An 18170-nucleotide genomic window follows, 5' to 3' on the forward strand; every position below is an offset into this window, starting at 1 on the left:
TCCACAGGCATAGCGTTTCGTTTCTTCGCACTTGGGGAACAACTTACGGAAAAGCGGTCCGGCATGATCGCTGACATTCCGCGGGATGTTGTGATCAACTAATAACGCTGTGAAGAGGCATTCTGCATGAATCACACCGAGCTCGTTGTTGTTGCGTACACAACTTGCAGGGCTTGGCTGGCTGTCCGCGGCTCGCACGTATCCCCGATGCTTTTTCGAAGAGATGTGGACCTTGATGTCACACTTGCCGCCATGCGAGATGTTCACATCACAGGCGCACGTGGCACAGAATCCGAACTTCTCCTCTTGCTTCGACAGGACGAAGCACGGAAACTCTGCCGTGTACGACTTCAAGAACACTTGGCAGTACTGTCGGGGCTTCGAGCCTGCCATTGCACTGTGAAGCCGCCACAGGCCAGAGTCACACTGCATCCGACGCAGCAGCTAGTCACCCAAAAGGCGAGGCCAACACTGCAGTGACTGAAGCTGACTGAAGTCGAAACCCATGTGCCTGTGTGAACAAAGGCAACAGCATGGCAACAGGCTTTTGGAGGCGCTAGAGACGATATCGGTACTATGGAGCTTTGGATATGGATTCGTGACCCCACTAGTAGACGACAGAAGTCACTACAACCTTGCAGCTGCTGATGATGATACCATGCATACGTAATGACCTCTCGTGGCGGCGCAAGGTACCAGGGTGTAGTTTTACTACGTTTTCATGTTTTTTTTCTTTCGCAAATAAAATGTTTTCCGGAAAATTTCAAGCATGATTCGTAAAATCGTAGGACTGCTCGAAATTCATACATTTTATGGAAAATTCGGAAGAGTTGGGAGGTATGATGCACGCAAAAATGTAGCTGGCTACGCTTAATTCGTACTGCTGAGAAGATACCGTTGATGTACGTCGCATGAAACTGTATCATTTGTCGCCGACTCCAAAACTTACCAAAATGAATTGTTTTATAATTCAAATTTGCTTTTTTTGACTGCCCGGTAATTTGCAAAATTCCATGGCCCTTTTCCATGTAAGGAAAATCGATCGGCGACTGTACTTATTTACATAAAAGGTCAAATTTCAGCAGAATGAAATTTCGATGTAACGAAGCAAATTGCCAATTCTACCGACTTCACTATATTTAGGTTTAACTCTATAAGCACCTGACAGACAAAAACATCGTTGCACGAATGCTTCCAATGCTGTTCGACAACACTTTAGCCATGCAGTCCCCCAGAGGAACATCAGACAGACCTTCGCAACATTTCAACCTTTTTTCAGATTTCTTTTGGGTCTCATTATTTATCATAGGTGAGTTGCGAACCACAGTGTAGACAAAGCTTGCGTTCTCAGCCTGCTCTTGTTATTCTGACATTGTGCCCACATATTCCCCACGCCACGTTCCCCGACTGCAGCGCCAGTCTTTTCAGCGTTGACTCTCCAAACGTTGACGTTTGTGTCCAATGCAATCTCGTAATGATGAGATTTGACTGGATGCGCAGCATTTGTGCATCGCTAGCACAGCCAGAAATGGCACGAGCACCAAAACAGCTCAGTGCACAGCTGCCATGATGAAACACGCGGAAAGACGGTCTGTGTAGATGGGATGTTGGAAGCCATGCGGCAGCAGCCACCGCATTCTGAAGAAATGGAGCTGGTTTTCCGTAGATTGTCACACAAACAACCACATGCGCACACTGGGTAGAGCTCGACGTGTACACTCTGCTACTGTGCTCCGGAACAAAGTTTACGAATGCTGGTTTGCGTTGCCCGTGCTCTAATGCAGGCTCCTCCGAAAGAACCGGAATTGTTTTCAACCACTTTGAAGAAAGAGAAAAAGCAAATGTCTTAGTGCATGTTTTAGTTAGCATTTACTTCAGCAGCACACAATAAGGAGAAGCAAATTTCAAGCTCAACGACGATGAGACAAAGTTGTTAGGATTTTTAGCGCTGCTGCCTATTTGTCTGGCGACGACATTGTGCATGGTCTGCCAACCGCATTCGAGTGATGGACACGTTTGGTCCTACCCGCCATTTTTTTTGGTGCTCACAAAGTCGTCATTGCATCGCAGCTCCTCGCAGACTGTGAGCAACGCATTCTACTGCTGCTCAGGCTAAAGCAGAAACAAGTGAAATTGACTGATTTCTGGAAATAATCTGCAGAATGGGTGCAGGCATTCTTGTCCGTTCTCCTAACTTAACCCTTTCGCTGTCACCGACGTACCGGTACGTCATCGCGCTTCCCCCCCACGGTGTCACTGACGTACCGGTACGTTCTCTATCGTGTGTTCAAAATTTGGCGCCTGAGCGCAAAGCAGGTGCTCCTGCATTGGCCATGCCATCTGTTGACTCTTTCTACAAGTTCGTATATTCGCTCAGACATGTGTTAGTCCATGTATTGAAGAGTACGGTGCGACTGCCACTCCCCACTTTCTCCTTGCTCGGTGGCGCGGTGGCTCCGCGTTCGCTGGATCATGCGTCGCGCACGTGTGGTTATGGGTTCAAGGGTTGTTCTGTAATCTCCGCTGGTTTGAAGGTTTTTATTTTTCTTCTGTTGGTGTGCCTGCTACGGCGCGTCAAGTTCAGGCGCACGTGCCGTTGCCTCTCCAAGAAGGGTGACTCGATTGCTGCTTTTGCTCTCTCGCCGCACCCTCGCTTCCGACTTGCAGCAGTAAACGTAAAGCCCTTCGAACTTTGTTTAGCCTTTTTCCATCTGCCTCTGTCTTCTTGATCACGCAACGTCACATTTCTCTCCGTTGTGCGGGCGACTGAAAGCGCATCCTCCCTGCGCGCGGTTACTTTCGGATGGCTCGGCGCACGGGACCTTCGTCTGCTCATGGGAGCGGTGGCTGAATTCCGATTCAGAATACGAGCTGAGCTCGGATTCGGACTCGGACAAAGTAGCATGAGAGGAAGAGGGTTCCGCATCGTCAGATTCGGATGTTGAACGGATTTTATAGTCAGGCTGATGATGATGATGATGTTTACTAACAACAGCTGCAGAATACTGAAATGTGCATATTGCATTGACTATGTTATTTGTATACCAATCATAATCAAAAATAAATTGCTATGTTCATTCCCTGTTATGCTCGTTCCCTGAAACCAAGCCGACAGCGAAAGGGTTAATGACCAGCTGGTTATTTAACTGCACACCTTAGCGCGACTACTCGATGTTATAAAATAGGCGTTGGATTGTTTACTATTATACAGTCGACTCCCGTAAACACGAAGTTCACGGGGACCGCAAAAAACTTCGAATTAAACGAACTTCTAATTAAGCACAAAGCACAAAAACAGCACTTTATATGTAGCGAAATCGAGTGTTTTCCCTAATGTTGAATTCCAATGGTAGATTGGGAGTGCTCGGCCGGATCACGAACGGAGTGCGTCGCTCCGACTGAGATCGCTCTCATGTGCGCACACCATATCTGCGAAGGGAATGCGTGCGCTCCCGCGGGGGCACTTAGTACACGAAAATCAAGTGAGAGGGTGCTAGGATAGAGAGAGGAACAAGCGCTTGGAAGCGCAACCCACCACCCCATTTCACTGTCCATGTCAGAAGAATCATCACTCGACTTGGAAATTGTACTGTCTGAGCGGAGCTGTCTAGGAGCGTGAACAAAATCGCATGGCGCGAAGCGGCGTCCACGTTTCCCATGTCGTCCATAGCTGCCCGCGACCGGAAACAGGCGACCGTGACAGGAAGCAGAGGCGGGTGAAGGAAATACAGTCAAACCTCGATATATCGAACACGGATATATCGAATTATTGCGTATATCGAACAATTTCTATATCACATGGAAAATCGCATGCATTTTTAATTCTTTATTTCGAACGGGGCCGGATGTAAAATGGATATATCGAACTCCGCCGCCCCAGACCAAGTGCGCTCTGTTGACAGGAGGCGAGCTTTCCCGCAACACTCTCGAAGATAGCGGCGGCGCGATCGGCTTACCAGACTGCTGCGTACGACAGCTGCCCACATCAGTTGCGCCGAGGGCGCCATTTGAACTTAGCGGCGTAAACACGCGGCGGCTTGGAGCCAGCACGGCCGCCTCGATCACGTGCGCACGGCGAGGCTTGCCCCCGCCGTGCGCGCGTGATTGAGGCGGCCGGGGAGCCAGTTGGAGTGCTTTGTCGGTGCTGAGCCACACATCAGGTGCATTGCGGACTTCGTTGGCGGTGACGACAGCACCAGAACAGTGGCGGAGTTAACAGACGTGGATATCGCGCCAGAAGTGACTGCTGAGCGGCCAAACGAAGACGCTGCCGAGGCTGATCCAGCAAGCGCTGATGTTGCCCCGCTCCCGACTGCAACTGAGGCTGTAGCTGCTTTGGCCGTTGTACCCCGCTACTGCGGTGCTATAGAAGGCACTGGACTGTCCCTTGTGGACCGTTTGGACTATGTTGAGGACGCCGTGGTCAAGCACGCGGTTGCCAATATGAAGCAGGCTACGCTGCTTCAGTACTTTCAGCGAACAAAATAAATACTTTGTTTGAAGCTTCATGTGAGTATCTATTGCGCCACGATTGGTTCATTGATTGATTTGCGCTAGTTTTTGGCACGTTTTCTACGTTATTTTATATATCGAATTCCGGCTATATCGAACTATTTTGCGATCACCGCGCTGTTCGATATATCGAGGTTCGACTGTACGTCACGAGTACTTCTGGTCAAATCTGCCGATTTCGGCGGAGCAAATATTTTTGCTCCACGGAGCAATCTGGGATCAGCGGCTGGTCCCAATCTGCCATTGGAACACACAGCTCACACTCCCACTCTGCCATTGGAATTCAACATAAGAAAAATTGTCGGTCATCTTGCTCTGTTTCTTCTTGCCAAATCGCGCTGCTGAAAGCAAGTTCTGCAGGCTGTAGATGTGGCGGAACGCTTCTTCCGCGTTACCTTCAGCGGCAAGGAAGCGCTCTGCGAGAGCAAGGCCCGCAGCTGCATCAGCAGCCTTAGGTGGCGGCTCGTCTTCAACGTCATAGTCGCTTTCCTGGGGCCGAATAATCTCCTGCATCTCTTTATCCGCTAGTGCACCGCACGTTTTGACCACCTTGTCTACGGCGACGTAATCTTCAAAATTGACGTCCCCGAGAGCATCACCAAAATCAGTGCTGTCAAGCTCGCTTGTTGACGCTTCCTCCGATGAAATTGCAGAGGCATCCTCCGAAGAAGCTGTCACAAAACTGCAAGCCCTGAAGCAGTTTGCGATTGTTTCTTGCTTCACACGATCCCATGCTCGCGCTAACATGTGAATGGCACTGAGCAGGCTCACCTCGTATTTTGCGGAATTATTCATGCACAAGATCATGCGCTCAAGGAGGTGCCGCGTGTACAGGACCTTAACATTCTTGATGATGCCTTGGTCCATTGCCTGCAAAACAGCTGTTGTGTTTGCAGGCACAAATGCGAGGCTTATTGCACTTAAGGCTGGCACATTCAAATGAGCACTGCAGTGATCCACAAGGAACAACACCTTGCGGTTCGAAGAAGCAAACTTGCGGTCCAATTTCGTTATCCAGCTCTTGAAGATTTCGGCCGTCATCCATGCTTTCTTGTTCAACTCATAGTCCACAGGCAGCGTCTTTATGCCTTTAAAACACCTCGGTTGGCGGCTTTCCCAATCACAAGTAAGCGACATCGTTCCGCGCCAGTCATGTTTGCCGCGATCAGCACCGACACCCTCTCCTTGCTGCGTTTGCCCCCAGCACAGTCGTTGTCCTTGAATGTCAGAATATTCTCTGGTAGAAGCCGATAGAAGAGCGCAGTCTCATCTGCATTGAAGATGTCTTCCGGTCTGTATTCGCCGAGATATTCCCGCAGCTTTCCGTCCTTCCATGTGGCACATGTTTCCTGGTTAACGGACGCTTTTTCACCACACACGCTCTTAAAGACCAGGTCATGGCAATCTTTAAAGCGTGTCAGCCATCCATCTGACAAAACGAAGTCATCGATCCCCAACATTGTTGCAAGCGTTCGGGCTTTCATCGCAACGATGTCTCCGCTGAGAGGAAGTTTGTTGCTCCGGGCCTCCCTAATCCAAACCAGCAGAGCCTTCTCCAACTCTGGGTAAGTGCTGGTGCGCATTCGCTTCCGAGACGTCTTGAACTCGTTGTTCTCAAATGCATCCATTATTGTGCGCTTGTTCTTGATGTAGTTTGAAAGCGTGTTCGGCTTGATCCCGTACTTCCGCGCTATGTCTTGTTTAGCGGCACCTCCCTTCTCAACTTCCTTCAAAACCTCAACTTTCGTTGCCAGGTTGAGCGTGCGATAAGAGCCATGGTTTGCAATGGCTATCAACTGTGCGACTATGTACAGTCGAACCCGACTATATCGAACCCGTTTACATCGAATTATTCTATATATCGAACAATTTCTGGTCATGGTATAGTTACAATGAGTATATATAGCAAAAATTACGCTTACATCGAACAAATATTGCAGTGACTCCCGATACATCGAACGTCAAGCGGCGGAAAAGTGCCCCCAGAAGTTGGCTTTCCCTCGCGGTAGCGGGGAAACCTGGCGGCGCGGCTGCATCCAACCGCTCTCCCTACCGTGACCGCGCTGCCTTGGGCTGTTCGGGCGAGCCGTCGACACTCCCCCTGTCGTGCATGGTGAAGTCTATTATCCTCACTCTTTCTGTATCATCTTTCACTTCCCACTCCCTCTCCCCTGACGACGCTTCGCCGTGCTCCCTCACGGGTTGCAGAATCAAGCGTCCTTCCTTTCTTTAGATCATTACCGTATTTACTCGCATAATGATCGCACTCGTGTAATGATCGCACCCCTAAACTTTGTCGTCAAAATTCGATTTTTTTTATTTCCCGCGTAATGATCGCACCCCGAACTTGCCGCAGCGATATGTCGTGTGCTAAGTCTAGCTAATAATTATCGCCCTTACCATCTGTCGAATGCTATGCGAACGACTCTTCAAGACAAGCCAAGCGGCCTGCACGCACCAAACATTCTTAAGTAGATGCCTCATTTCATTACTTTCATCACTTTCCGCACTACCATGACAAAATGAGGTACAACCAAAATCGCCTTTATTATGGGTTGGCTTTATAATGGTTGATGTCAACAAAAACAATAAAGGCGCATTTCGATTCTTTTCATCTGCTTTTGCACTCGTGAGCACGCAACAAATCGCGCGCGGCAATGATAGTAGCCACGTTTACTCTGATACGTTAAAAGTGTACCCTATTCATACGCCGACGCTTGTAACACAGCTAAGATATTCGCCCACCCTTAGCGGAAACGTGCCGTATTAGGATAGTAGTGAAGACAGATGCCGCAGTTTCCGCAGCACGTCGGCCATGCATTTCTATGTCACTGGCAGTTAAGCGCGCCCACCTGTTTCTGTCCCCTCCAAGTGAACATGGCTACGTTACTGCAGCAAACTTGCCGATATTAACGATATTATTCATCACTGATACGGAAAAAACTGTTTCAATACACGTAATGTACTCACGAGAAGAAAAAAAAATCGCGTTTGGCGCGTTCGGCTTGCTCCGCCGGCCGCCATTTTTGTTTTCGTGTCCCGCACCCGCAATCTCGCATCCCGCAGCAAACGCGAGGCGAAAAAAAATTTTTTTTGTTCCCGCAGGAAATTTAACCCGCGTAATGATCGTACCCCTGAATTTGCGTCAATTTTTCTGACAAAGAAAGTGCGATCATTATGCGAGTAAATACGGTATCTATCGACACTCCCCAGCAAAAAATGATCCTGGCCCGCCTACAGCGCTTGCTCAGACAGCCAATCAGAGGCTCTTGTGCGCTCTTCGTGCAAGATGGCGAAAGTGCGAGTTGTCTGGCTGCTTCTCTGGTTTATCGTGTTTGCGCCTTGTGGGCCTTCTCCCGCAGTGTTGCCGAGATGAAGCGGCAGAATTCGCCTTTTGTCGTGAAGATCGAAATCATAAATCGCGTCGAACGCGATGTCCCCGCAGCGTGCAAGATTCCGAGGAGCACTCTCAGCACGATTAGGGCTAAAGTGGCCAGACTCGCAACCCGGTGCCGATGGCGCCTGACGCGTGCACGGCCGTGTACGAGGCGTTCTTCATACGTGCCGGTTTCCGCGTGCTCGGTGATGACTGTAAATTCCGATGAATGCGACGAAGCCGTTGCCGGTGTTGCCGAAGTTTGGAGCGAGCTGTCGAAATTTCCGGGACATTCGAATCAATGGTGGACGAGTTTGTGAGTGCAGATTATGGTGTCGCGACGATGGTAGAGCCCGGAAACGAAGACTACATCGCCGACATCATACCGAGCACAAATGAAAGTAGGCACGTTGAGGAAAGCAACTACGGTCCTTTGCCCACATCCTCCGAAGTGACTGGTGCACTCGCATTAGTCCGGTGCTTGTGCACGAATGCGGAAGGTTGCGGCCTCAGCTGCTCCGACTCCTTAGACAACGTGGGGAAGTGCGTGCGTCGCAGGCAGCGAAATTGCCCAAACAGAAGAAAATGCAGGACTAATTTATGCGAAACTAAGCTAGTTTCGTCAATAAAGTGATTTTATAAATGGTATGTGCTTTTATGACATCCAATTATTTAGCAGGCTTATATCGAATTATGCTCTATATCGAACTGATAGGCGTTTTTTTGCGAGTTCGATATAGCCGGGTTTGACTGTACAGTCAATTCCGAAGCGTTGGATCACCCGCGGAACAACCTAGCCAACGAGCTACACGCACGAAGGCCCTCAACCAACACACGCCACAGCACACGCCTCGACATACGCTGCGCGCGCCGCACGCTGCAAGCCTAATCTCGCACAATCTCGCCACTGCCAGTATGCAGCGCTGCGTGCACCTATGGCATCCGCGTGGCAGCCGCTTCACCGCCGGAGCTGATTGCAGAGGCTACGGCAGCCGTAGCAATTAATAATCGCGCCGCTCCAACAAGGGCGGCGTTGCGGACGGCTGCGGTGGCGAAGACACCAACGCGGAACACGGAGCTGTTGCAGCACTTGAAAAAATTGCACATTCTACCAAAGAATGACGATCACCTCGAGGATCTCGGCTGAAAATTAACTTCTAATTAAACAATATTACTAAATGAGGACTTCGAAATATCAAGCGATTCCTTCCATAGGATTACATGCAAAACTGACGGGACCAGCACTTCACTTCTAATTAACCGAAAATTCCAATTAAGTGGCTTCGAATTATCGGGAGTCGACTGTATGTGAAAACGCCCTACTGTAAGGCCACAGATGCATTAGGAGGTATCAGTTATTGTGTTCGTGTGCTGTGAGGTAGCTGCTTTTTTCCTGCCCACTTTTGCTGAACTGTCTGTCAGGCAGCTACTTAACACCTCTGCAAAGCCAGTTTGCCTTTAGTGCTGCAGTTTTCCTTCCCAAAGGGACCCATGCCGGTGCAAAAGTCCCGGGTACCAGGAAGCATCAGCTCACCTGCTTCGATGCCTGCGCTCCCGGTCTCGACTGCGGCTGCGTCTGCGTTCACGTTCCCGGTCACGTTCACCAGCGCCTCCGCCTCCGCCGCCGCCACCACCACCACCACCACGTACCATCCGATCCTCACGATCTCGACCGTCTCGATCCCTGCAAATTACACATATATGTAAAAGACATCACAAGCTGCTGGTAGTACAGGACATAAAAACAGACCAGTGGTCATACATCTGTACATTGACCTTGAAACTTCAAAATTTTCCGAAAGGAAACAACACACTTTTTAAATTCTAGAATTACAGCCAGACCTCAATACAGTCGACTTCTGTTAATCTGACTCTGACTGGACTGATTAAACTGACCGAATTATCCTGCGGGTCTAATTTGCCAAAACAACGGGAGGGAAAAAAAAAAAAAGAACTCTGCCAATTGTTACTTGGCATTTAACATGCCTCCTAATCAAATGCGCACCAACTTCCTATGCGTCTGGTGTAGAAAACTAACACAGAAATGACTTAAAGTGTACATGTAATGAGCACCTTATTTTTTAAATGGAGGCTGGCTTCCTAAAGTCAGCTTTGCCACAACACAGCCATATTAAGGTCCATCACGTTAGGGGCATGTCAACTCGCCGCATGCCACTTGCCATTCGAGGGCTGCTGTTCGACAGCAGTTTTGCTCGCGAACGGCGAGATTTCCCTGCCATAAAGAGAATAGGACTGGGACCCGTTTGTGAGACAACTGTATAGCGACATCGCCGATCACTCTGGCACCGCCACTCTGGCACCGCTGATATCGCTGCTAGGCCTCCTCTAGGTCAATTCAAAGCTAAAGCTGATGGCACTTAGGAACGAATCTATGACGCTCACAAGCCGCAATGTTTCGTTACCGTTGTTGTTGCTCCTCGCAATAAACGCACCCCAAAATAGAAAATACGCTGATAGTAGCAGAGCCGTCAAGTGCGATGCGAGCACCGCCGAGCCGGTCATGTGCTGTCGATAGCTGTCCACTGCAGGTGAATTGGACAAGTACCAGAACTCTCGTTCGTGTTTACTGTTTGACAGTGGATATTGTTTTTCACGAAATGTACAATTTACACATCACTTTATCTAGCGGAAATTGTTTTGCCTGGAATAGAAGCTGCAGTCAATGCCTGTGCCATCAGTGGCGGAAGCTCGCAGCTTCGTGGTCGTTGATCGGCCCGTCGGTTGTGTGCCGACCGAACTGCCATCTACTTTGGGCACGTCTCGTGCAGCGGACACTCTATGGCCCTGGAGGCCGGTTTGGCACCACAACGTGATCAAGCATACCAATGCCGCAAAGGTGGTTTTGGTTTCACATTCAACTGCACCGCACAGGCGACTTTCAGGCAAATTTCCTTGGAAAACAAAAGGCACTATTTAAAATCAGGTAAATACTGTAATCAGACATTGTGAGCTACCATTATTGCTTGAAAGTCTTCCTAGAGCGGGCAAGAAATAGGTGTTTTTGATGAGGGATGACAAATGTTCCACACATTACCTGTACCCTGAGCTCTGCTGGGACAGACACTGCCATTAATGGGGCCATTATTAGTCACCATATGGGTCAGGCACGTGTGTACAGGCTGGTCAAGTTTGAATTGTCTGGCGAATGCCAATTTTAGGGTCAAAATAATGAACACTTGGGCTCATGGGAATGTGTGGGCCGGGACCTTTGCTTTGGATCAAATTAATCAAAAGATTTAATTAACTGGAGTCGAATCAATGAAAGTCTACAGTACAATAAAGTTGTACTTGCAGAAAAGACTGCGTTAAATAGTAAATTTCATAAAGTTGAGGCTTCTATGTTGTAGCAGTAAAAACTACTTCACAGGTTCCCAGTTTAGTCTTCCTGGATGGCACCTTGTTGGCCACTATTAATGAACAGCACCTTGCAAGAAACTCGACCAATTATTATGGGATCAAAAGCACAGGTACATGTAGTGGAGACTGCACCTAATGCTAGAAGCCCCCATCATATGGCATCGTGCTGCATGTCCGACGCTGTGTCGACATTTTGCTGCTCTGAATGGCTGCAAAGTCGAAGTGGTTGAAGGCTACCAAAGAGGGAGCAAAACTTGCCAGGCCAATGTTGCGGAAGCCTTACTTTGGGGGAAGCTATGGTCTATCCCAGATATCACCCCAGAACACACCCTACGGCAGCAGTCATTGTCTGTGTGCCCTACTAAAGTTTGTTAGGCCGTCATTGCCTGCAATGCATTGAAGAAATGCAACCCATGACATTGATAGCGATGAGATGATACCTCTGACAGCGACTATGAGTAACGCCCACCCCACTGCAGCTTGATCTTTTATTTCAATTACAAGTGAGAACGAATTGCTGTTGGTCTTCCTTTTAAAACAAAAATCTGGTAATAAGTGTTTAATATTCAAGGGCATGGCATTACTTCTTGAAATATGAAACTCGGGGTGCGCGTTATAATCAAGGATGCGTTAGAACCGAGTAAAAATATGGCAACTCCCGCCCGCTGCGGCGAGAAATCCTTTGGCAAGGTAGCCACAAGGGAGAAAGGCACTTACATGTACCGTTCATCCATGCGAGAGTCCTCACGGCCAGAGTGCTTGGTGTTTACGTCAGGGCCACCACGACGTGTGCCACCCAAGCCACCTCCTGCAAGGTACGACGTTTTATTAAAACATAAAATCACATGCGGTGTTATTTGTGTGCACGTCGACATGTGACGTGGCTTTAACAGCTTAATAAATACCACCTCGAGTGCACAAAACTGTTGAGCCTTTTTTGAAGCAGACAGTTGAAACCTTTGCTCACAAGTGCAACCCCCCCCTCCGAAAGCTCCAGGAGTTTTCCACAATCTGCACTGACAGCCAAACCACAGGTATTTCTGGCAATACATAAATTATTCCGTGCACTTACCTTAAGGTGTGCCTAGCCTTCACAGGCTTTCAGGATTATGCGATAATGGGTTTCAGTGCAACAGGCATTCTTGCTTTACACTGATTGTGCATAGCCCCACAACCAATACACAAGCAAGTGAATTAAATTTACACCGTGGAAAACAGTACTGTGAAAATGGCACGAGGCCTCTGCTTCTATCGCCTTTTCTTGGTATCATTCCGTTTTCTGCAGCAACGTTTTCAACGATGCAAAGTTACACATCCGGCTTCCTACTCTCGTGGTTTAATAACGTTACCTGCCAGTTCTCACATTTTCAAAAAGATCTTTTTAAATTTTCACATGATCCTTTTGCAACAACTTCCTTCACCACTCACTGCTGTTGATTAGTGCTTATGAGTACAATAAACCAATAAAAAAAATCATGCGCACACACGATCATGGGTCCTTTGTTTACAAGCCAAACCACATTTAAAGCGTGCACTTATCACCAGCCTTTTTGCAATATTGTCTCTTGCATATTTTGGTAATGGTTCACCCCACATTTACTTTCCTTGTGCTGTATCACATCCCCCTGTTTATGCACTCATATGCTCAGTACCACACACTTCCAGAATTGACCTTTTATGCATGTGTTTTGCATGTTTTCTCTTTTATACAGTTATAAGCAACACCCCTCTTGATTTTATCTGTCATTCCATTAATACACCTATGAGCATGTGCAACAGCAGCACAGGCAGATGGCGATTCCATTGGGGCAAGATGACAGGAACCATCCCAAAACCACTGTCCAAGGAGCATGCAGCTCTGCCTCGAAATTCATGCTTCTCTTAAATAAACACACTTTGAACACTGGTGTAGGACGAGAACCGGCATATTCAGCATGGTATGGCCGATGGCTTTGAACACTGGTGTAAACCTTCCAAGCCAATGTCATTTGGGCCAATTAACTGTCAAAAAAAAAAATCTAAAGCATTATGTACTGTTTATAAGCTTTACTACATTGTTTATAAAGAAGCACATGTGGAACTCTTCAACGCATAATCTATTTAAAGCGCCATGTAGGGCGATTATGAAACTAGATAAACTCGAGGGGGATCGGCATGTTGTTTGTACAGGTTAAAGTTAGGACCACACATTTTAAACATGAGCATCATTTAGCACCCATTTGTCACATTCCGCTGTTCATAATAAATAGTGCTCAGAAAAATAAAAAAATGTCCACACATGCTGAGCTGAACAATTATACAGCACTAGCAGAATGCTTGCTGCACCTTCTCATGATCAAACTCATTCAGCCATTCTGCGAACAAGTTGCAAGTCATTCACGATTTCCCATTGTGCCTGTGGTGCATGGTGCATAACTACAAAAGCACCGTAGCTTCTTTGACTTGCAAATGACAAGAGGAATGCAACGATCATTGCCATTCATGTTTATACACAGAAAATAGGCTCGCTTATATGACTGTGCTTGCCACCCGTACACTGGTTGCCTTTCATGGCATATTTCGTCTGGAATAATATTATAAATGCAATTTAACCAGCAGTTTCGTCTTTTGTTAAGTGGTTTCATCTGAATTGTACACACGTTTATCCGAGTAACTGGAGATGGTGGCTCTGTTCTTAAAATGCCATTTTGTAACAAACATGTCATGGCCCCTCGGGCATAATCTTTGTTGGCCTGCCAGACTTGGTGGGCAACATTGGTCACCGCACCAATAAACACCGAAGAGCACAGCTGCTCGGCGGTCAGTCATCATTCATCACCACCATGCTGCGGAGCGTCCGTCTTGCGGAGGGTGCCTCGAGCCCTCCCTTTTTCACGAACCCGGGCAGATTGTGACAGCCATGTGACATCACTCTCCTGCCGGTGCTGCTTTGCTAACAATCAATTTAAATTTATTGTCATGACAACATGAAACAATGAAGTCAGCCATTGCCTGGACAAAAAATGAGGGCAATCAAGTAGAAAAGGCAAAAGCTTTAGCAAGCGTCAGTGGCCCAATGATCGGAATGTGCATTGACAAATCATTTCAGAAATGTGTCCTCAACATCTGCACAAGTTCCCTTCCACAGGTGCTCTCTCTTTGTTGAGCCAGCACTGGAGTTTGCAAATATGTCAACCTCACCATTCAGGATTGTGGAGATGCTCAACTCAGACAAGCTGTACTTTTTCACCAGTCCAGTTTTTGACACTATGAGAAATTTGTTATATCCTGCACTTTTTTTTTTAAGGTCAACGCATGTGTGAAGAACTCAGCTGCCATATCCTTTCAGAGACTCGGTGACAGCCCACTGGATGGTGGGAACGTCATCTAAATGGTGACCTTTCAGGCTCACATCAGGCCTATACGGTGGCTGTGGCAAGGTTGCAACCCCTATCCAGGCCAGGCAGACAGTCACAATGAAGGTGATCTGGGATGGAGCGTTGTCGTGGTCGAGCTTCCAGTGATCTCCGGTTGTTTGCGTTTGACGGCTTGGTGAAGGCCTCTCAAGGACTTCTTTGTAGAACACGGCATTGACAGACTGTCCTGGAGGTACAAATTCCTCCACTCTACACAAGTCAAAAAGACAATGAACATTGTCTTTACCTTGGACTTTGCCATTCTCGATTTCTTGGGGCACAGGGAGTTCACGGTGTGCCACTTCAAACTTTGGCACTTGGATTCGGAGTCATACTGGAACACCCATGATTCTCCGCCTGTTATTATGCCATCTAAAAAGTCCCATTCACTTTCTAACTGCACCAACATCTTACACGAAACATCAACCCTTCATTGTTTTTGTTCATTACTCAACAGTTTTCACACCAATTTCAAACAAACCTTCTGCATGTTAAAATTTTCAGAAATAATTTTGTTAACTGTTTTGCATATGTTGAGGTTTTCAGCGACTAATCTAATACTCAAACTACAGTCGAAGTCCAGGAGACGTTTTACTTTTGCCACATTTTAGTCCGAACCACTCGTTGAAGTGCGTCCAGATTGCTCCATGTCTTCAACGGTCTTCCCGTCTGTTCTTGAACTCACTGAACCACCGGAAAACTTGGGCCCTTGACAGAGCGTCGTCTTTGTAAGCCTCCTTAACCAGGGCAAGCGTCTCAGAAGTGGTTTTATTCAGGTGAAAGCAAAATTTAATTGTGTACCGCTGCTCCCGCGAATGCTCCATTTTTGACGTTTTCTGCCATGACAAAAAACTCGAATTTGCACTACTTCAGATCCTTATTGTGTCAAAGCTCAGATGCGACTGCCGCCCGGTGCGTTAGTTAGCACCCCACCACAAATCCCACCTCGCACTACTGGCGACTGCAGCATCGCGCCACAGGCAGTCTTATTACTTTATGGACACACCCCAGCAATCCAAAAAACTTGTTCACAAAAAAAAAAGTCTATTAGACTTAGAGCGGCTTAAAAAAACTGTAATAATGCCCTACCTCATACTTCGCTTGGAGGTGATCAGATTTGCATGGATTTGTGCAAGGGTGATGCCGTTTCGATACACAGTCTGACAAAAGCGTCACCGTACTGGCGATCAAAGTTGCCGGAGATCGTTGTGCGTAATGGAGATTGCCATGGAGATTGAAGAAATGATCCATGTTTGTTTGCACCATTTGGCTCTTGCGAAGGCACACAAGGTGGTGTCGATCACAGAAATGTGAAGCCATATATACACAAAGATGCGATATCTCCAAGAGACACCTGCTCTGTAGACACACTGTGTAAAAAGGAAAAAAAAGGAAAAAAAGAAAAAAAAAGAGAAAAAGAAGGAAAAAAAAAGGGATCCCGCATTAAGTGATTATGACTGAAAAAAAGAAAAACAAGAAAAAGTGACGCTCCCTGGAGCGCTTGGACCGTCAAGCCAGAGCGGGCATGGCCTCTGAGACTAGAGGATGTTGCACGCTCTCTATTGAAGACGGGCGCCTCCCAATCTTGGAAGCTATAGAGAGGGCCACTGAAAGCCAAGCCTGGCTAGGCCAGTGGGAAGTTGTCCTACATGGCAGCCCCCAAGATTGGGTAACGTGGCTTGGAACAAGCGTTTTAGTCTAGAAAATCAAACCTTGGGGCCTAAATTCGTCCGTAAGATCGGTCGCAAGAAATGTATTAGCTCTACGGAAACCTGACGGTGCATTTATGAAGTCCGAAAAATTTGTCTGCGACTGTGTACATGCAATGAGGTGGCAATGCAATAATTCACATTTCGACATTCATGCAAGTTTTGTTTGCAATAAACAGGTGTTTGGGTTAAGTGCGGCCATCACAAGTTGGCTTGATTGTATAAGGCAGCATGAAGTAGTAGTCGATTTCACAGTGGAGGTGTGCTGACATGATGCAGGTACTGTTGCACAATGGCCATACACAGTCGATCCTAGACATATAGCACCTGGTCATATAGAATTATTGCTTATATTGAACCGCTTTAACATCCCCTTGGAAGTTCCATGGAAAAGTATAGCTCTGTACTACGCTTATAGCCCTTTTTTGCGGAGATCCCGTTGGCACCGCCATGTTTGATCAAGCGGTGACGCATCCCTTGTTTGCCTAGGCTGCCTGTTGCCTTTGTTTTTTACAATGTGTGTGCATGACACCAGTGGGGCTCGGCAAACTACTGTTTTGGCAGATATTGCAGGCGGTGACTGAGTCGATAACACAGTTTCAGAAGGCGTATAAGTGGTTTCAAAGCCCATTACATCTTGTCCAAATGGCATGAGAAGCATGTATAGTCCTTGTACTAAAAGCGACGCTTGAAGTGTATTCAAAGCAGTACAAAGTTTTTGCTTCTGAATTAAATCATTATCAGTGTGTTGCTTTTCGTCCTTTATTTTAAAGGCATTCTAAAGCAGTGGCTTGTCATGTTTCTTACTCAGTCTCTTGGGGTGGCCACAAACTGATTATTTTTCTGTCTAATTGCTTGCGGGTGGGCTCAGTTGCGATAGATTTGTTCTAGCTGTGCACAAGGCTTGGAACGTTATGTCCGATACTCTGTAACAACTTGAAGCAAAGACGTATTATCGCTGGTCACTCACTCTGTGGACTGTCATGAAACGTTCAGCTTCGAACATTCATATTCTGTCGGTGAAATCACCGTCATCCATGCTTCAGCACATTGATTCAAGTGCGTGCCCGTTAACATATTCTTGATATGTTGGTGATAGAGTGGCCGTGAGCTTGTGTTTAAGCTGAGATGGATGCATGCAGATAACTTGCAAGAAACTTATTATGACAGAAAGCAGTGGTACTCCCTAGCTTTGTCACTGTGTAAGAGTGGTACTAACTCTTGCTGATGTTCCGGGGATAAAGTCCTTTGTTTTTGAGGTTAGTAATAAGAATGTTTGCGCATGAGTGAATTTTTTCTTCCTCGAAGAAATCATGCATCGTGAAGGGCCACAACACAAGCAGTCCTTATGTAGCAGCGGTCCGTGAGCTTTGTCACTCCGATTCATTCCATTCCTTGAATTCCAGTCCCTATTTTTGCAGCCAGCTACAGCACAATTTTTCTCTCTACCATCCAACATTCTTGCAGCATGAATGGAGCAGCGTGCGTTAGCGAATACCCAGTTGAATTTCCAACAGCTGCTCAAACCGTAGCATGGCAGAAGCGGTAATGGTATAGTATTCGTGCCCGTTCACTGAGGCAATGCACGGTGTGCTGCCAAAAGTGCCATCTCGTTCCTCTACTAGAGAGCGAACTGCTCTGCGAAAAGGTTCTGTACCAAACTCCCTTTCGTCACATTCGATACATTGAACGATGCGCTGCACTGTGCTCCTTGAAGTGCCCTTCTAATGAAAAACCATCACTTCTAGCATCATCGGAGATATTCATGCCGACTAAACGGCATTCTTATGCTACCATATT

General features: G+C 47.3%; 1 protein-coding gene and 1 pseudogene across 1 annotated transcript in view; both read right to left on the reverse strand.

Annotated features, from left to right (window-relative positions):
* LOC126530636 (uncharacterized) overlaps positions 1-18170 on the reverse strand; it is a 61487-nt gene that overhangs the window by 9587 nt on the left and 33730 nt on the right. Inside the window, exons 8-9 of the mRNA XM_050177900.3 lie at positions 11984-12074; positions 9423-9572 (exon numbers count right to left, since the gene is read on the reverse strand). Of these exons, the coding sequence (XP_050033857.1) occupies positions 9423-9572; positions 11984-12074 (241 nt within the window). The remainder of the gene's footprint in view (positions 1-9422; positions 9573-11983; positions 12075-18170) is intronic.
* On the reverse strand, positions 445-7391 carry LOC140217059 (tigger transposable element-derived protein 4-like; annotated as a pseudogene).

Source organism: Dermacentor andersoni, chromosome 4, assembly GCF_023375885.2.
Source record: "Dermacentor andersoni chromosome 4, qqDerAnde1_hic_scaffold, whole genome shotgun sequence".
NCBI lineage: Eukaryota > Metazoa > Arthropoda > Arachnida > Ixodida > Ixodidae > Dermacentor > Dermacentor andersoni.